Source organism: Pelecanus crispus, chromosome 4 (genome assembly GCF_030463565.1).
Source record: "Pelecanus crispus isolate bPelCri1 chromosome 4, bPelCri1.pri, whole genome shotgun sequence".
NCBI lineage: Eukaryota > Metazoa > Chordata > Aves > Pelecaniformes > Pelecanidae > Pelecanus > Pelecanus crispus.
The window spans coordinates 27,815,115-27,830,640 of NC_134646.1; the positions used below are offsets into that span (position 1 = coordinate 27,815,115).

Sequence of the window (15,526 nt, forward strand, 5' to 3'; positions counted from 1 at the left end):
AGTGAGACCGTGTAACAGCTTGCTTAGCTTGACTTTGGGTAAGCTCACCTTGTACACATCTCTAAAGCTAAAGCAAATCATTTCAAGGTTCCAGGCTCACTTACAACTGCTGGACATCTCTAGGCAGCTCTGCAAAATGCAGCACGTGCAAACCTTCATACTTCAGGCCTTGGTGTTGGATCAGCCTCATCCTGCCCTTGGCCCCAGAGATCAGCCATGCACTGTCATGGCGTATATAAAAGTGATAGTGTGTTTGTCATCAACGGATTGTTACTACTGCAGCATCAGTAATTTCATTGGTACTTACTAGAAATGAGTATTTCTTTTATTATTTTTTACATTATGGGTATGCTTAACTCTGGGGGACAATGGAGAACTCAAGCTGAGAAAAGTGTCTTAACCCACTTTCCTGGGTATAAAAGAATTGATTTACTGGCTCTGCTTTAATCAAATCTTTTCATATACTATGTTCTGAGCCACAGATGTTAAATCTTACTGTGGTTACTTTTAAGCTTTGTATGAATCATGAATGTATAAATTTGAATGTTTGGATAAATTCTTTCAATAAAATGCAACAGTGAAACATAAATAATTTTATAGTAAATTAGTTTGATATACCTTGCTTTCCCAGCAATATTTACTAAAAAAGCTTACTTGTAATGCAATTCTAACCTCCACCAATGGTGTTATATCAGAGTCAAAGCACAGAGCTAGGGAAAGGAAAACAATAATTTCAGGGAAAAAAAATCCTTAATACTCACTGCAGAAAATTACTCTATGAGCTACTGCTCTGCTATAGTAAATAGTCCTAAGACGACAGCCCTTGTGCTATAAAACATCCCCGTCATTTTACCACAGGCAGAATGCCTCCATTTTACTAATACAGATTTGACAAATACCTTGAAAAACTTTGCTTCAGCAGCTTCTTCATAGTATTTAAACAAACAAACAAACAAACAAACAAAACCCCAAAACAAAACAAACCATCACGTGACCAAATCATTTTTATAGGTATTTATTGCAACTTTCAAAACTATAGTGGTCAAAAATATCCAGTTTCTATAGAGTAACTAAATGTTCCTATCGGCTTTGAAAAGGCAATTCTAATATATACAAAACCAAATTCAGTCCTTGTCACTGATTTCCTGGATTGGAAGCCTCAGATGCAGAGGTTGGCGCAGACGCCTCAGGGATTCTTCTGCCTGCCAGTGCAAGAAAAAATGAAGAGTTCATCCTTCAGCAGCCCTCCGTTTTCTTCTCCTCTTTCACACATCCAGTATCTGTCCTTTCTCAGAAGGCATTGGTCTTACGCAAGAAACCAAACTAATCAAATGGAGGACACTGAACATTTACAGACCTGCTCCGGCCATTCAGCCAGTCTCCAGAGAGAAGCATGTGCCCTGCCCATCCACCCACTCACCCACACCCTGAAGTAGTATTTTCTTGAAATTACAATTACAAAATTCATACTCAAAGGCTACTGAAAAAGCATCTAGCTTATGCCAAATGTGGCTCATGAAATGATACCCTGAACCACAGGTCTTAAACTAAAATTAGGGGTATTTTCAATTTTCTTTTATGAGACAACTGAACACAGGGCTGGGGAGGTGGAATGGGGTAGTAAGAATTGAGGAGTAGGCTCTGCTACATTTATTCATGAAGATTACAAAGGTTCTCCCGGGCACACACACCACCACCTTTTACAGAATATGGGTGACTAGATGGAAATCTAAGCCTTTTACCTGAGGAATAGGATTAAGTTGTCAAATGCTGAACTCTGCAAGACAGTTCCTTCCAAGGAAGGGAGAAGAGTGTGTTACCACAGCAGTGCAGCAAACACACTGTCTCCAAAAGCAATACAGCTATTCTATTAAAGTGGCCAAAAATGCAACATATTCGAGTATGCACAAAATCGATGTGCAGGGCTGATAAACTGACTTACTTGTTTTAAATTAAATTCATGAAGGTCTCCCTTTCTCATGACTTACTGAAGTAGTTTATACATCAATGGCAAACACTGTATGGCTATTTAAACAGCTCAAACTGGCTGATAAGCAATACACTGTTTTGAATGTAAGTAACAAACCTTGAGGTCAGTTTTCTGTTAGCTGAGAGTTTACTGAAAAAAATCTTAACCCAGAGGCTACCTCATTATTTAAGGACTGTATTTAAATACCTCTGCTAGGTCTTCTTTGAGCTTGTTATATCGTTCCACATTAAAATGCTGGTTTTTGGATTTCCGATAGAAGTAGTGGAGGAACTGCCTGTCTTTAGCATCAGGGTAAATGTAGTCCTGGTGAAGAAAGCAGGGCACATATTTGGGGTTAGCAAGAAAACCGTGTAGAAGTCAGAAGATTATCTGCACAAATGAGTTTTCAATAGAAATGCAGCCTGTTTCAGGAAGATTTATCTAGTTCAACACACAACACATGTTCTGTTAAGAGGCTACATATGAGGTTTTGCCCTTATAGGTCATAAGGGCCTTTTAGACGTATGGTAGGAGTAATTTCTATTGTGTCTAAAGGAATTTTCAATCATAATAAAGACATAGCATGATCTTCATGACCGGAGCTGCCTGAGTCAACGGACACTACTTCCAAGGAGTCAGAGAAAGTTCAACTACTATTTCTCAAAGACTTATTTGAAAGTCTCAAGCAACAGTGGCAGCCGCTGTTCAAGAAGGCCAAGCAGTAATCTCTTTATCTACTTACATACAAAAAGGAGAAACGCCTTAGCCCTTCTAAGAAGTCAGTAAGAAGGAGTAAAACTTGCATTCAGAGCCAGCTATTCATAAAAACAGACACATCTCCCCTATTCACTAAAGGAACCTGACATCTCACGAGGTCTATAGATCCACTGGTATTATGGAAGGAAGTGTTGGCTACTCTTCCACATACCTCCGTAACAAAAAGAGTTTTGCATCACAAAAAGTTTGACATCAAGACTTCCACTTTGGGAGTAAAGTAGAGAGTGAAAACAGGAAAAAGAAACATTCCTTGAGGTCTTACAGGACTTCAGGACAAGTCTGTATTGCGCAGCTCAGTTAAGATCTGGTTTTTTGTTACTCAGCAAAATCTTTTCTTCTAGACAAAGCCTGTTTCTGCCCCATTTCAGCTGTCCTAGATTTATCTCCATTCATTCAAAGTCAAGGAAAAGCAGTCAGATTATGCAGAACAAAGTAATAACTTTTTTTCAGGCACTAAATTAGGTATATTTCAATAATGGAACTGCCAGATTTCCAAACTGTTTGGCACCCTACACTGTTAATATGTAAACTCAGGCAAATAAAAGCTACTGTTCAGTGATTTGCTTCCTGGCCTGCTGTAAGGCAGTGTTCACAAACTGGCACAGCACTACTAGTTGCTCTCCCTTTACAGCAATGAGCAAGGTGCGATTTACTATTCAAAGTGATCTACAAAAATTTAAAATAAAAGGAGAGACTTCTTTCATCCCTTTTCATTCCCTAGGTTATGAAATCTTACAGACAGTAGTTCTGCTCAGCAGCTGGCCTGCAGTTCACATGTAACAGTACCTGGCTCGACTTCGCATAATGTAATGTTTGTAGCCTGCCCCACTGGGGATCAAACAAGTCCCTATCTGATGGCAATTGAATTATATTTTCATCAGAGCCCAAACATTGTGATATTCAGAGTCAGTTTTCCTCCCTCACCATACTCCAGACATTTACAAAATGAGGACTTACCTGTTTAGTAAGAACAAAGTAGGCATAGAAAGCCATGGCACTCCCATAAGTGATGAAGTATGTGACTGGCTCCATGATGTCCCATGAATAGACCCACCACGTGAGCCACGCCAATGCTCCCCCCTGTGTTGACATCAGAGCTAAGCCAACCCATAGAAGCCTGGAGGTCTTTGCATTTGCACTGTCCGTGATTCTGGCTTTCATCTAAGGAAAAAAAATATAGAAAACTGTTCAAGCAAACAACAGTGCAAGTACTGAATGGCTCCTCAACTATGTTTTCTCCTGCTGGGCTAGAGCCTTTTTCAGGATCTTTTACTGACTCCTCTTAGGGACTTAATCCTGCCAAGAAAGAAAAGGACTGAAATCCAAGGGCAACCAGATCTCCTGACTGTTGTGCACCAAGAAATGCTGCTTTTCATCTCCCCTTCCCACTACTAGGGATTTATGTCTACTGGATTTGCATTTACCATTCAAGGCAGCTCTGGTTAACGCTGAGGCTGGTCCTCACAAAGCAGGTCTGAAGCCAAGGAAAAGTTTGTCCACCTTGCCAGGCTTTTTCTGGCTTCCTCCCCTCATGCTGGGTTGGCTTACTCTGCCAACTTTTGTACCTTCCCTTCTTGGATTATGGCAACGATTAGTCCAAACAATTTGCCTTGCTGCCTTGGTGATATAGAAAACCTTAGCCTAATCCACAGATGATTTCTACCTCTCTTACTGTTTTTTCTGTAATGGGTATTGAGAACTCATAGAGCAACAGGTGACTAAGAGGACTTTCAATACCAATACTAGTCATACTGAGGCTTGTTCATGACAGCTTTCTCCAGGTGGTGTGGTTTCTACCCAGGGCATTGTGCATAATAGGAGGGAAAAGAACTGAATTGAAAATAATTTGAATTATATTTGAATTGACCCTCATTTGCGTAACAATAAACCCAGACACTCCCTAGCCATTCATGCTGATTTTCTTCTATCACAGGACTTACTCCTGATGAAAGGAAATACTTTTGAGGTTTTTTTTTTTTAAAAAAAAAAACAAAAAGCAATCCCACTTTCCAACCTGTTCAAGAGGCAGCAGCTCTTCTTTCAGATGGTCTAGTTTCTGTAGCAATTCCCTCTCTTTCCTGATCTGGTGATCTTCTAAGTGTAGAGCCACAAACAGTCTGTGAACCAATGATTTGATATCTTCCATTTCAGTAGCATGCTCACTACTCAGCTTCTCTAAAAAGAAAAATGTTTGTCATACAAAACATTTCAAGAACCTACCCTCCTTCATTCTCTCCCCACCTCCAACCCCAAAAAGCAGGACTATTCAATGGTAAAAAAAAAAAAAAAAAACAAAACCAAAAACGATTAATTCCTTTCTCCAGACAGGTTCCAGTTTTCTGAGACTTCCCATGCCTTTCACTTGATGAAGTGAGATAATCAGAGTTATTAAGCATTGCTCTTACCTTTTACAGGAGGTGACACACTGTATGCTGTGTTGTTGATGACAAGTTTAAAGTCATTCATCAATAGGACCTCCATCAACGTTGCATCACAGACCTTGCTACCATCTGCAGAAGAAAGATTTAAGTTCCAAATCATTTATCATAAAGAATCTTAAACATTAGCTGATGTCCCTTTGGAAAAGTGGTAGAGTTCTTCATTAATAATGTTTGGAAAGGCACTGTACTTCTAGTAAATCTGGTAACTGATACTAAAAAGTAAGGAGGAACACACGAATGCAGAGTGTGTGCCTGAATGCTTTCTCTAGCAGTGTCGTTCCAACTTGCCACTACTACGAGCAGACTTGCATTTTCTTGTGTCAAAATTATGACTAGTATTGACCCACTGGGAAGGGGAGGGCAGAGGAAAAAGAAGTCTTGCATAAAACAGCAACAAATTGCAACATAAAGGTCTGCATTTTTGTTTCTCCGTCCACACACAGGTTTGCATCTTCACTAGGACAAAGGGTTTTGGCAAAGTAGAAGACCTTCAAAGACCTCATCTTCAGTTATAGATTTACATCTTTCTTTAAACAAGCTCTTCTAAGTCAAAAGGAGCAATTCTTGTCAGGAATGGTGTTCAGATTTTTATTAATGGTACTTGCAATCACTCTGTTTCAGTATCAGTTGTGCCTGGGAGTTAAGAAGTAGACAAGAAGTACACTGTCCAGTACAAGGCAGACCAGGAGCCACAGAGGCATTAGTCTAAAAAGGTCTGGAAAACCCTGATCTACTTTTCTTTTTTATGCAAAAATTTACATTAATGCTACCTCATCAGCAACACAGAGAACAGGCTGAGAAAAAAAAAAAAAACCTTATCTATTCTCAATGACTTAAAATCAGAGACAAGGAGGCAACTGTGACATTCAATCAGGAAAGCTGGTTATTGAAGATTTTATGCTGCTTTTATATTTTTTCCTTGGTTTCATTCCCTCTCTTACCATTTTTCTTTGCCAAAGGTCCTTTCACCCAAAAGGCAGTTATCTGTGTCTGCCTAGGGCTTAGAAAAGATTTGACACTGGTAGATGGACCACAACTTCAATATATAAAAAGGCTCTCACCCAACAGCATGGACATACTGCAGCTCTTCCCAGGACACTCTCAACACAGCAGATCTTGCAAGGTTAGTACTCTGGCAACATTTCTGATTTCTTCAACAACAGGAAAAATAGCTGCATCCAAATGAGAAATGGATCCCTTCCTATTTTACATTCAACACACAAAGGCAGATGTAATCTAAAACCTCTGCTGAAACGTAAAAGATCTATTTTCTCTCATCTCTGCTTTTTGTCTCTGTTTAAAGGGGCCTGACATTTGTAAATAACCTCTTTTCTTTAGTATATTATTACTCTTCCTGCCTGCCTACTTTCATATCTCCTCTTCATTTCACCATCCACCGCACCTCACCGCAGCTAAGATGCAAAGGAACACATGACATCCCACAGGGAGCTGAAGACACTGAAGAAGAGCTCCCGGAGCCATTAGCAGCAACATGTAATGGTGGATCCCTGGAGCTCTCACTGGCCCAAGCCCAGCAGATGCCAGAGCCACCCAGTAAAACCAGCCCCCACAGGGGGTTCAGGTGGCTCAAGAACCCCTGGAGCTGCACACCATTGCTGTTGGACACATTGCTGTGGCATGGGGGGGGTTCAAAAGCCACAGAGCAGCTGCTTCACCATAGCTGTTTGACCTGGTCTTCATTTCCTATACATAAAAAGGGTGTCTTCCCCTGCCCCTGCCAAGGGGTGGGCAGTGGTGAAAAACAGCAGCTTTACTCCTGAGATGAATAATGATCAGATTACAAAATATATAGATTTTTGTATGTAAATATTTGTCACAGTGCTACTGCCCCAGCTCCTCCATCTGTCCCCACATGCCCACTACAGAAAGGCACCATAGATAACCCCACACCTACAATTATTTGTTCACTGGAACTCTGTTCTCAGGCCCCATCTGCTGAGGCTGAGACTACTGAACTCCATGAGCTAACACACCAGCTGGCTCCCTGACCCACTCTGTGTGGGTAGCAAAAGCAAACCTGGAAGGCTGTCACTTTCAATCCAAAATCTGATTTTACTGTGCCTATCCACTCATTTATCTTTTTTTTTTTGTTTTTTAAACAGTGTAATAGAACATCAAAGCTCATTTGCATGTAAATTATTAAGGTGACATTTATAAAGTGATATTTAAGCAAAAAATGCTTTTCAACAGAAGTGCCAGACAGGGTCTTTGTTCTGGATGCTATACAACACCAACTTATTAACCTGTCCAACCTTTCATTAACTGAAAAGTAGGAAAGTTTTGGGGGAAGGGAGGTGTTTTTATTTTAGAAAATTCCCCACAGGTTTTCAGCAAAAGGCTGCTTTCCCTCCTATACCTAAGCACAAGTGTTCCAAGTGTGGACCAAGGGCCATTTTTTGTCTACAGAAGTTTTGCAGAACCAAAATCCACAGAAAATTGAAGTGAGTCATTACACACAGCATTAATGCTTTCAGTTAAGGTTGGGTTTCATTTAATGGCTAAATGACACAGAAGTGTCTGCACTAAATCAAGGCTTCATAATTTTTCTTTAATAATAAATGTTCAAATTCAAATGTCAGTACTTGACCTATAGTTTCTCTTTACAGTATCAGTTCCCTAATAAATTAAACATCTAAGCTGTCTAACATTACAGCTGCCCAGCACTTGAAAAATACAGAGCAGAGAACTGTTTAACAGTCACTGTTTTAATGAAGGCAGACAATGTTTCTATTTCACAGTGGAGGGGAGGGATGGGACAGGATGGTGGTTAAACAGATGAGACTAGGTGAAAACAGCCCAAATTCCTTATCACTGTGGAACCTGCTGCCCGTCCATGCCAAAAATGACAGACTTGAAGGTTTCTTACAGAAATTATCTTATGCTTCACAAGTGACCAGTATTCGCACTTAAGCAGAATGAGTAGTTAGCTTCTGCTGACATACCACAGAAGAACGGGATTCAGCAGTGAATCACAAATACCTCTGTCATGGGTGTCTCTGCACAGATAGCAGTAAGTACTCAGAGGTTAACTGTTTGCTGGCACATGTTCTTGGCTAGCCCTGCCTCACCCCAGTAAGAAATCCTTTTTAGTGAAAAATTCCATGTTAAGAGGAAGGCAAGCTGCTGGCAATGACCATTTGTTACAGTGGCTTCTGAAGACATGAGTCTCTTAGAAAATTATCTTTTTCAAGAGAATTTTTACCTTTGCTGCCTAGAAGACATAGCATTAAAAAAAACAACCTGAAAGTTCCTGTGTACATGAAGCTCATGCACACACTGGGATCCACACAGATCACATCTCCATTGCTCTAGAGGATACAAATATATTGCTTTATGGGGTATTTTTCTGTTTTAATAAATGTGCTCTCAAAGGCAACTAAAGCAGCTTCTCCTAGATCTGTGGCTTCCTGATCTTCTAGGAGCATCAGTCTATTTTCAGTTCCTTTAAAAGTCCCTGCAGCCCTCTGCAATATCAACCAGGAAGAAAGGGAACATTACGAATGTACCCAGTTATGAACCTTTAGACCAACTTTCCTTGACCCCATCCTTTCTTCTGTTTATGTGTTACCTGATGGAAAATAAATCTTTCTACAGGGATGTAGCTATCCTTCCTTCCTTCCTTTCTTTCTAGGGGGGGAGAGGGGAAGGGAAGAAATAGATGCTTTCAGTTAGCCAAATTCAAGTACCTATTCTACCAGATTCAGACAAGAAAGCTACATCTCGGTTCCACTTTTGAGATTGAGTCCTTCTCTAGAACCAGGACAGGGGTCACAAGACTTTTCAGAATTGCTGTGGAAAAACTACAAAGCACTGCTTTTTGAGATTGAGTCCTTCTCTAGAACCAGGACAGGGGTCACAAGACTTTTCAGAATTGCTGTGAAAAAACTACAAAGCACTGCCAAAATACAAACCAAGTTGTCTTGGAAATAAAATGAAAAACCAGTTTAACTAACTGGATGTTAGCTTTTATCAACAGGCAGACCAAAGAGACAAAATACATGAAAACAGTGAGCAGAGCTTGAGAAAAATACCTGAAGACTTGGGACAATGGGATAAACAGTATGCTACAAGGAGGAAAGACCACGGTAATGCTAACATTTCAGTATAGCTTCTTCTTTTCAACCCAAGGGCCCCGAAGTACTATACTCCAGCTCATAAATGAAACCTCCCCGAAGTCTCAAAAAAACTACCCTTTATCATTGCACACAGTATCTCATTGCTTAGCTCTTAGTAAGTTTTCCATATGAGTTCAAGTTTGTAGTAAGGCAAACTGATTCTTCCAGCTTGGGGTAACACTGAACAACTGGCAGACATCACATGAAAGAGCCCGACTGGTTGTCTTTAAAAATGATCATGGAGGACAAGGAAGGAAAAAGGTATCAAGGAAACCAGAAGAGAGGCACTTATTTAAAGACAGCATTACAAAGAGAAGCTACCTGAAAAATATAATAGAGGACACTAACTAAGGTTACAGTAATATGTCCAATTTTGCATTTTTAATCAGCCTTTCCAAGAGGACTCAGATATTAAATTGAAACACCAATAAACCCCAGAAGCATTCAAGAATTACCCCAACAGCAACAATGCGAAACCTGATGGAGGACTGAACTCGTGCTTCAGGAGAGAAGTACAGTCCATTTGAAAAGGAACGTATTCTTTCTGAGGAACGACAGAAATGCAAGATACCTGTTGCAAAGACTTCTGCCTTCTCAATTCCTTTATCTTCTCTCCGCACATCCTGCAGGAATGCCCCTACGGTGGTCACCATTGGCTTAACAGCAAACTGACAGCGTTCACTTCTTGTGGGCAGCGTAAGAGTTACTACAGGAAGACCGTGTCTGTGAATAACAGTTACTTCTGGGGAGATCAGAAAAGAAAACAAGTGAAAAAGTCATATCGTAAGTTGTAGTTTAATTTAAAAGCTATTTGTAAAACACAAGATGAATAAAGAAAACCACACAAACCATTCCAGATTTCTTTACTGAGCATAGTACTTCTATTTCTGGGAGAGATAGATAGATAGATAGATAGATAGATAGATATGACATGCAACTAATGTCATCTCACCCTACTCCCACAAAATAAATGAAAAGCTTGTTGACATGGATGGGAAGGGGGAAAACCCGCTGGGCGAGCTTACCGTCAGATGGCACCAGCGTGCTGTAAGGTGCTCCTTCCCCGCTCCTCCATGCTCCGGCGTGCCTCCACAGCCGCACCTGCAGCACAGACACAGGGAGGTTGCTCTAGAAAGGTTAGGATGCAAGATTTAGCTGGTCAAACGCAGTACCCAGCCTGTCCCAGTGATCTGCTTTTGTGTGATCTGAGAGCACAGGTGTCCTTCTGAAGAAAAAACCCTCGCTTACCGATTTCTATTTAGAAGACAGAACCATCCTTATAGAAAGCATAAACGTTGCCAAGGGTATTAAGGTATTGCCCATAGTTTAACTTTTTGTCTATCGTGGTGGAAATAAGGAAAAAGGGGAAGGAAAGGAAGGAAAAAAATTGTAGTGTTTCTGAAGTGCTTCATGCAACTCTTAAAATAAGCCCCCTCCTCTACCCCAAAAACAGCTGCTTGAAAGACCTCTATGTCCTGGCACCTGCAGGCAGAAGTGTTCTGCAGCAGTTCTGCAGTGTAACTTAAAACTTGCATGCATGGCTTCAGTGAAGTCTTTTACTGCTGAATTATAAACAGAATGGCACTCTTCATAATCTCAAATAAAATGCAGTCTGAGGTCACTCCCCTTTGCTTCGTAATTATGTACCATATACCAAAAGTTAACTATTGACATTTGGGGGGTTAAAAGACTAACAACAACGCAGCTTGCCAAAGTATGGAAGGTATTTTATTTTTATTTTTTAAATCTCAAAGGCTGCTTCAACTGCAGCTGAGATGCTGCTGCAACTAACCACGCCACCAGCCTCTGGCACCACATCGAAGGAGGCAGGCGCAGATGCAATAAGAATGCCCTATGCCTTGGGACAGTGCTGACAGCAGGTTTTTGAACCTGCATGGTCACACACCCAAGCCCATCCCTTCCAGGGACACTGGTGAGAACCATCATGATGCTTTGACATGGCCATGTCAAAACAGAAGACAAACTGCTCTGATTAGACCCATGTACTTAAAGCAGTCCAGCTACCCCATGGAAGATGCAACTACTCCGACACAGAAGTACTCTGCTTCTACAGCTAGTCCCCCTGCACAAGGAGAGGAACCATTTTATTGCAGTGACTCCCACAAAGCAGGCATTACTGCTATAAACTAAGTGTAACAGGCAGAAGTAGGAAGGGAAATCACATCCCTAACTAAGCTGGTTACAAAAATTGTGCATGGGCTGGACCAAGGCATAGGGTTTGAAATATGATAGCTGGGGGAAGTGCAGAACAATGTGGGGAGAGATGACAATGACCGACTCTCCCTCTGGTGAGCTTTATAGCTCATCTTTCCGAAGGCCAAAACATTTCATAGTCTGCAAGCTAACCTTCAACAAGGCAGGAAAGGAAAGCTACAAATGCAAGAGGCCTCTGCCCATTCAGTATGCCAAGCACTGCTCACCACATGCACGTGATTTATTTGTCTGTAAAGAATCACAAGCTTGACTGTCTGGATAGGAATATCCTATTAGGTTAAATAAAGAATTCACCTGTAAAAAATAAATGTTTGTTTCAAAGATGCTGACCTTGTCCTAGCTTTCTACCTGGAACATGTACTTTTCAGGATTTAAAGAAAAATAAAATGAATCACACTGGGAGTTTCCAACACCATGAAATTTGTGTATTGTAATCTTCAGGCATGAAAGGCACTCAGAAACCTAGACTAAGTAGCAAAACACCTTAAACACAAGAGCGTTGTCAAAAAAAAAAAAAAAAAAAAGCGGGGTTGGGGGGAGACACTGGGAGTGCAGGAATGCCAAATGGCCACCCAGAGCTAGGACACATGCAGTAACTTGTTTGTTTCTCCAGCAGAGCAAGAGACTTTCCCTGGAGCTGAGCATGACACACAGCCCAGCTCTCACCGGTTCTCACCCCACCTACAAGGCGCAACTACATGACAAAACATTTAGAAATACACAGCCTAGCAGTATAGGGACACAACATTCAACATGTGATGTCTTTTTCCATGAAAGACCCTGAAACCGATTAGAACAGTCCACGGTAACACCCAGTAGACTTGAATCTAACAACAACCGTGTTATTTCTTCTGAGGGATATATTTAAGGAACTAAATTTTTTCTTTTACAGACACCTGATAGGTAACTTTGCAATTAATATTTCGATACCTATCCTTCAACGCACCCCAGGCACAGAACTGCTCCATGCTTGTACTGGAAGGTTCCTTTTTTTTTTTTTTTTTTTTTTTTTGTTAATCATAGAATCATAAAATGGTTTGGGTTGGAAGAGACATTAAAGATCATCTAGTTCCAACCCCCTTGCCATGGGCAGGGATACCATCCACTAGATCAGGTTGCTCAGAGCCCTGTTTTGGTGAATTTGGGTATCTACTTTGCTTATGGAGGGAACAATGCATTCAACAATTAATATATATTAATATGTTAAACTATTTCAATATATTAAATATATTAAGTTAATATTTATTATATTAAATTCCATTTATTGAAATAAGATCTTAAGGTATTTGATTCTATTATTCTTTAGACTTCAACATTTACCATTCATGAGCCATTGAAAAATGTCTATATACTGAAGCTTTTTCTTTCTTTTTTAGATTGTCTGTTAATGCAGCCTAGCCATTAAAATCACCTGCAAAGAATATGTGAAGTATAAGAAAAGCAAAAGCCACTGAGCCATGGAGTTTAACTGAGTTCCAAATAATGAACTCTTTCTGTACAAGCTCCTAGGTTGATTAGCTGAGAAGCATGAAGGGCTGAGTTAACTTTCTCCCTATGTTTCCAGATTTAAACCTCTAGTTTCAGTGAAGTTATTAAACCATTAGCTTGCACCCTGCAGCCAAATCACTGTGCCCCTTTCGAGGTGCTTGGAATGATCCCTACCCTGCCACTGGAAAAAAAACCAAAGTCAGCAACCACCACAGCTAAAAGGAAGACTTAAACTACAGGACCAAACCAATGAGACTGCCCTCACGGTAACATCAGTGAGAGCTGGAATAGAAGGAACGTATCCTGAATTAACTGCATCACAACTTCAACTTTCAGATGTTGCCTTTAAGCAGTAGATCTTGTTATACTAATGAAATATAGTCCTTGAGTAGTAGTGAAGTAATGCTTATTTTGCTATACTGAAGGAGAAAGGTGGGATGGCTAAGCGGCTGGTTGCTGACCTTCAAAGATAAGGGGACGGTAAAACAAATGGGCATGAACAGAATAGGAGAAATTGGGTAAGAGGTAATTCGGGCAGGGGGAGATCGTGACCACCAACCTGATTAAGGACTGAAGCAAGTACCTCCCCACACTCCTCCTGCACAAGCGCAGTGAATTAAAAAGACACTATAGCTTTGAAGACTATGCGAGTAAACTGTTAACCAATGAAGATGAGCGCACGAAGACAGGTTAATGACTATGTATTAGAAAGGTGTGGAGATTGTATATTCAATGTATAAATAAGGGAATAGAATCCGAACTTGGTGTGCTTGATTTGTGGAATTCTTCCACCTTGCACCCTGCGCAGAATAAAGCAATATCTCCTTTCAAAACCATTTTTGGTTTCGGGAGCTTTATTTCCAGGTAACAGAGATACTGTAAGGACAACAACATACTACTGACTCTTTAATATGCCAGTACACGCATCTTTTGGCTAATTCATCTAACCACACAAAGGCTAAAGAAAGCTATTCTACATCTTTCTGCAACTCCAACACACACGTGGCAGGACATCTGGCTAAAACACCTCTAATGTAATCACAACTATATTCTGGAATTGGGCCAAAGGCTTGTGAACAGCATTTAGCTGTGAAACACCCTTTCTCCCTCAGCTGTGTTTGCTTCCTAACACAAAACACCTGGGAGCAGCAGTCAGCCACAGTGACCTAGATCTCTTGACTCAGTTCAAGGCATGGACTCTGGGCATGAAAACTCGTGAGAATTTAAGGCACAGAGTGACAACTGTGATAAAAATAATCCAATATATTTCATTAAAAAAATACCAGTTGGTGTAAAACAGAAAATATGTATCCAGTTTAAAGAAGCACTTCCCCACTTAAGGGTACCTCCTGTCTCTAATAACAGAGAAGTTGCCACTGTTAAAGTCAGAGTGGAAATTTCAATGATCTGGTTTACAGCACAGCTTTAGGGACTAATTTAGCAGCATAACTGAGCTGGAAAACTAGGCAGCCAGACATGGGGGGTGGGAGACACAGGAGGAGCAACACTGCATTTTTCAGTTTTGAGAGTGGCAAACCGCTGAACCTACCTACATTGCACTTTCTGGAGTTAGCTGTTCCAAATAAGCAATCTCTTATGACGCTGAGTGATTGTTGTTGCAAACTTAAGGTCACATTTATGTCTGACCAGTTATGTGTAAGAAATTGGTATCACCGTTAGTATATGAGGCTGCATGAAAGCCTCTGGTCTTCTTCAGCACTCTCTATGCAAACAGAATCCTCATCAGGAACCATAACTTCTGTTCCATGGAAAATTGTAATGTGGGTGGGAAGGGAGAGAGCAAGAAGTAAAAATATTTTTGTTACGAAAAAGTGACCTTTAAAAAGGAATTCTACAAAAATACATCATTAGGAGACATTCTGAGAGCATGGAATTACTGTCTTTGACACTTAGTTGATTTATTTAATTTTGACTTGCCATACCAAAATACTGTAAAAAAATCTGAATCAAAATGCAGTTAGCCAACAATCGCATATTTAAAACTGTTCTGACTTTGCTTATATAAATCTCAGAAGATTCAGTAGTTTTGGTTTGTTATTTCAACAGCAAAAATAATGTAATGCTCCTCCAACATTCAAGTCCCCGTTACTTTGCATTTTTTAGTGGAAAGCGCTTCATTCCAACAAAAAGACAGTCAGCTCAACTCTGTCTGTGCTCTTCTTGAAGTGCCATGCAAATACTACAACTGAAGTATTATATTCCTCTAACGTGAGACGCTGTCGATAATGCCTGAGGTCAAACTCATAAGCAGCCTTCACAAAAAATTATTACTGCAGACTGTTACTATGAATGCTATGGTTTTACATATTCTCATTTCCTTCTCTCTAAGGCAATGATAGGAATCTGAAATAGAAACACACAATAATAAAACACACTACTCCACTAAGCATAAGCTTTTTACCCTTATTTTAATTATACTGCAGCAAAACACACTCTAATTAAATGTATCTTGCAGTGTG

At 40.3% G+C, this 15,526-nt stretch overlaps 1 protein-coding gene across 1 annotated transcript in view; it reads right to left on the bottom strand.

The window, feature by feature from the left end:
* Positions 1-1,051: 1,051 nt before the first annotated feature.
* MCUB (mitochondrial calcium uniporter dominant negative subunit beta) overlaps positions 1,052-15,526 on the bottom strand; it is a 52,873-nt gene continuing 38,398 nt past the window's right edge. The window contains exons 2-8 of the mRNA XM_075709501.1: positions 10,349-10,424; positions 9,895-10,065; positions 5,152-5,256; positions 4,761-4,921; positions 3,704-3,907; positions 2,177-2,293; positions 1,052-1,202 (exon numbers count right to left, since the gene is read on the bottom strand). Coding sequence (XP_075565616.1) covers positions 1,125-1,202; positions 2,177-2,293; positions 3,704-3,907; positions 4,761-4,921; positions 5,152-5,256; positions 9,895-10,065; positions 10,349-10,424 — 912 coding nt within the window. The 3' untranslated portion in view covers positions 1,052-1,124. The remainder of the gene's footprint in view (positions 1,203-2,176; positions 2,294-3,703; positions 3,908-4,760; positions 4,922-5,151; positions 5,257-9,894; positions 10,066-10,348; positions 10,425-15,526) is intronic.